This window comes from Brassica napus, chromosome C9, assembly GCF_020379485.1.
Source record: "Brassica napus cultivar Da-Ae chromosome C9, Da-Ae, whole genome shotgun sequence".
NCBI classification, from domain to species: Eukaryota; Viridiplantae; Streptophyta; class Magnoliopsida; order Brassicales; family Brassicaceae; genus Brassica; species Brassica napus.
The window spans coordinates 38800294-38805198 of NC_063452.1; the positions used below are offsets into that span (position 1 = coordinate 38800294).

The 4905-nt window shown below is 34.5% G+C and overlaps 1 protein-coding gene across 2 annotated transcripts; it reads left to right on the plus strand.

Annotated features, from left to right (window-relative positions):
- Positions 1-499: 499 nt before the first annotated feature.
- Positions 500-4153, plus strand: LOC111198494 (trehalose-phosphate phosphatase A). Of its 2 annotated transcripts, none has more exons than XM_022709203.2 (11): positions 500-803; positions 1809-2345; positions 2452-2523; positions 2591-2716; positions 2807-2863; positions 2940-3041; positions 3123-3200; positions 3285-3354; positions 3433-3503; positions 3595-3690; positions 3811-4153. In XM_022709203.2, exons 2-11 carry the CDS (start codon positions 1905-1907, stop codon positions 3859-3861), a joined length of 1164 nt encoding a protein of 387 aa, XP_022564924.1. In that variant the 5' UTR covers positions 500-803; positions 1809-1904; the 3' UTR covers positions 3862-4153. The 2 variants fall into 2 exon arrangements, with proteins under 2 accessions (XP_022564924.1, XP_022564925.1); XM_022709204.2 differs by lacking the exon at positions 500-803 and adding an exon at positions 832-1072.
- The last annotated feature ends 752 nt before the right edge of the window (positions 4154-4905 follow it).

Here is a 4905-nt window from a genome sequence, read left to right on the forward strand (position 1 = left end):
TAATATGAAACTATTGGTTCGACATGACGACTATCTAAAATTCATAACATGAAAATAAATAAATAATATTAATTTTTGGTTTTCACCAGAAAAAACCCAAAAAATCAAACATTTTAACCGAATAAACTAAAATTAATATTAATTTAAAATAATAGTTATATTCTAGAAGATTAAAACCAAAAAAAAAAAATTTAAAACCGAACCAATATCCAAATTAAACAGATTTAATGTATTTTTATTTAAAAAACGAAATTAATAATCATATTCAGGAGAAGGCGGAGATTATTACCTAGTTAATTAATTAATTAACAATCGCGCGTTGTACACCAACCCACCACGCGCTGAACATGTTCCTTTTGTAGTTACGCGCTTTATTCATTGGATACGTGGACAACACGAACACGTAACCTAATTGCTCAAAATAATTAATGGCGAGTCGACAACCGTCGGGAGAGAGTTTTTTTAATACGGAAAAAGGTTCATCTTTTTTTTAACCTTCCGAAAGTTTTATTAATTTATGCGATTTTCTCGGGAACTTATTTAAGACATTTACAGTTCGTCTCTTTTAGCAAATATTTTCTTGGTGTTTTCCTCTTTTCCCATATATTTTCTGTGTCCCTTATTTGATTGCCGAGAAACCGCGAGAAATAAAAGATTCGAGAAGGAGAATAAATCTCTCTTTCAAAATCTTTGTTCTTTTCTTTCATAGTTGCTTTCAGTTTTCGAAGCGGTATCTGCATTTTCCACCACAATTTGTTTTTTTTTTGCTTAAACTTTAACCACCACAATTTGTTAGCTCAAAGGTTCGTTTTCTTTCTACGTATTTCATTTTTGTTGGAAAAAAATTAGACATTTAACAGTTTTATCCTCTGCGTTTTTCTTATCTGTTTATGGGCTTGGATACGTTTTTATGAAGTTAGGTATTGCCTGAACCGGTTTAAAAACCTGATTTTTTTTCTTCTGTTAATATATTTTTGGAATTGGTACTTTGTTCTGATTGTGGGTGGATTTTGGGTTGGAGAGTGACAATGATTTGTCAAGCTTTACGCGCAGCACATTTGAACTAGTGGTGGTGGGTCTTAACATGTTTTTTTTTTCAATTGTCTATATCCTCCAAGTGTGTTATGAAACTTGGTTAAAATTAATTGTTTCTTCCAAACAATACAACTTCTCATGTTCTAACGCTTTTTCAAAAAAATTTATATGTATCTTTATTTGTTCTCTATCCATATGTCTTTTTACCTTTTTCTCTAAAATGTAGTTTTTACAAGAGTAGTGTCTCTCCAAGCGTGTATGTAGTTTTGCAGAAACCAAATGTTTATGCCCTTTTTATTGGGTATCTGATGCTTTACCTTTAGCTTCAAACGTCGGTCAAAATTGTGAAAAGATGCGAGGTTTTCTGTATCAGTTAGAAATTCAAATTTGGACAAATGATCCCACAGTTTGTTCCTTCCTTTGGTAGCACAGGACTATAGAAGAAGTTGTATTTTACAAATCTCTCTGGTTTTAATTACGCTTTCAAAATTAAATTACAAAGTTAGGTCCATTCATGATTAATATGTTTCCTTGATTACCATTTCATAACAACTGTCAGGAAAATACAAAAAAAAAAAAAAAAACAGGATATGTTATACAACTTTTTGTTTGTTTCTCATTCTGATAATAACTTGAGACCCATTTGGGTACACTTTCGTATCCAATGTTCTCTTGTCAAAATATTTCATCTCTTATCAATTCTCTAGTTCACAACTTAAGTAGCTCTTTTCGGTCTTAACTGGTTCTGTTTGTTCTTCGTATCTGCATTTCAGGGTCCTTGAGTAGAAAGAAAGAGAGTGAAAATCCCAGAGATTCTTCCGTACACAATCCGCTGAGGAACTTTAGTTTTGTTAAGAAATTGTGTTGTTATGGACATAAAGTCTGGTCACTCTTCTCCTGTAATGACTGATTCTCCACAGATAAGCAACTCGAGATTAACTGCTCGTCAGAGTAGACTACCTCCTTACTCATCAGCCACGGCTGTGTCACAGAACAACAATCTCTTGCTAACAGTTCCCAGAAAGAAAACTGGGATTATTGATGATGTTAAGGCTAATGCTTGGCTTGATGCAATGATAGCTTCTTCTCCTACCCCAGCCATAGTTAACAAAGACAACATAAGCAGCAGTGATGCTACTACTACGGATATGACTTATCGCGAATGGACGGTCAAGTATCCATCAGCACTTACTACTTTTGAGAAAATCATGAGTGTTGCAAAAGGCAAAAGAATAGCTTTGTTTCTTGATTATGACGGAACACTTTCTCCTATTGTTGAGGAACCTGATGCCGCCTACATGTCAAGTGATGTAAGTTTTTCTTTATTATTTCAGTTGAAATGCTAAAACAAATCAAGTTTATACTTCTTCCTCTTAATGAATTATTTGCTCTATGCCCCTTTTTTTACATGTTTAGATGCGTACGGCAGTGCAGAACGTTGCCAAGTACTTCCCAACCGCTATCATTAGTGGAAGAAGCCGTGATAAGGTAATGATGTCTACTGAACGTTTTCTTGTGTGGTGTAATGTAATAACCAATCATTTTTATGCGTCAGGTGTATGAGTTTGTTGGACTAAGTGAACTTTACTACGCCGGAAGCCATGGGATGGACATCATGAGTCCTGCAGGAGAGTCTTTAAACCACAAACATCTCAGCCGTACTGTATCAATTAACGAACAGGTTTTCATTTTCTTTCCTTTTTTTTTGTTTCTCTGTGATATGTCGGTTTATACAATCAGATTCTTGATATGTGACTTTGGAAAATTTCAGGGGAAAGATGTTAATCTGTTCCAGACTGCTAGCGAGTTTCTACCAATGATCGATAAGGTATTCACAGATACATCTTCTAATGTGTAGCTGAGTTATAAACATCATATTTGATTCTTGAGATTTATCCTCTCAGCTGCTTTGTTCGCTTGTGGAGAGTACAAAGGATATCAAAGGAGTCAAAGTAGAAGACAACAGGTTCTGCATCTCTGTGCATTACCGCAATGTAGAAGAAAAGGTTTTGGTTTATCTCAGTTTAATAATCAGTCTGGTTCCTTTAAACCAGAACACGTTTCTTAACAGCTCGTTCTGTTTACAGAACTGGACACTGGTTGCACAATGCGTTGATGATGTCATTAGAACATATCCAAAGCTACGGTTAACATATGGCCGGAAGGTACATCTGAAATCTTTTACATTTATTTCAACAAAAGAAGTTTCAAAGTTTTGACTTTTGTTTCTTTTTTTTGTCTTAAAAAAGGTTTTAGAGATCCGTCCGGTTATTGACTGGGACAAAGGGAAAGCTGTGACCTTTCTACTTGAATCTCTCGGTATGTTAAAATAAATCTTTAAGCCTCTGCTTCTGTTCTGAATCTTGGTTTAGATATTGACACCGAAACTTCTTTCAGGCCTAAACAACTGCGAGGATGTTCTTCCAATCTATGTCGGGGATGATCGAACAGATGAAGATGCATTTAAGGTTTGTTACTATGCTATAAGCTCCCCTCCAAAGCTCATTCTAAACCTTCTGTACAAGAAATAGTTTTGACTTAAAGCGCAAGTAATGTTAGGTCTTGCGAGATGGACCAAACCACGGTTATGGTGTATTAGTCTCTGCTATGCCTAAAGTCAGCAATGCCTTTTACTCTCTTCGTGATCCATCTGAGGTAAAACTTTTATACCATTAACCATTTTAACTGAATACTTATAATGAGTTTGATTATGTTTGATTGGAGCGACCGTTTTGATCATATGAGTTTGATTTTGCTGCAATTTAAATTTATCAGGTGATGGAGTTTCTGAAAGCATTGGTGACATGGAAGAGATCATTGGGTTAGTAGAAGAAAATGACTGACGTTAATATATATATATATTATATATATGGAAGTTAGAAGATTGTTATTATACAGAGACAATGGAGAAAGAGCTGATGCAAAATTAAAGCATTTCTTTGTTTGGTTATTGGTTGTTGTTAAAGTTGTTTAAACAGTTGAGATTTTAATTTAATTGGTCGGAGGAAGATCACATGAAGGCTTAAACATGCCAGAGATCTTCTTCATGATCATTTTCTCATTTTCATCTTTTATTACAGCTGTACATTTTTCTTTCATTATAAACACTTTTTTCATGTGTTGTTGGTCTTAAGCTTGGGTGTTCGGATACCCAATTGGGTTCTGACTGAACCGGGGTTCAATCGGATTTCAGTTTTTCAAAGCATGAAATTTGACTCCATTTGGTTATTTTTAAAATTCAGTTTAGATTTGGTTCGGATTTTCTCAGGTTCGGTTTGGATATAATAACACATCATAAACCAATAAACCCAACTAAACATGATTTAATTTTGGGTTCGGTTTTACACCGGATTTCGGTTACCCAAATATTTGTTTTTGATTCGAAAGCACACAATTTAATTCACAAACTTGACAAGTTTAATTAATTTACACAAACAAAAGCTTGGTGGCATGATTCAGAAATGGTTACTGTTGGAGCATGATTTATCACATAAATCCGGCCAATAAAAGACTTGATTAAAACACTCAAAATTAGGGTTAGGGTTTTGATCTTGCGTATTGAACAAGAAACACTCAAATCAACTCTTTTATATGATTCAAAGGTTTATTTATATTGAATATATGAACGGTAATACAGCGAAATTGAGAGAATGTGTCTAATGTGATACAAGCAAGTAGGAGTTTTAGCTAAAGAGACTAAAGAAAAAGCTGGGTGGCCTGCTCCGTCTACTCCTTTTATAGCTGCTAATGCATGAGTCACAGCGAAAGCTTGATCTCCGACATGAATCCATCATTATTAATCAATCTTACAATACTAAAAGTTGCTAATACTCAATGTTGAGCCTATCGACCTTAGTAAATTAAATCAGC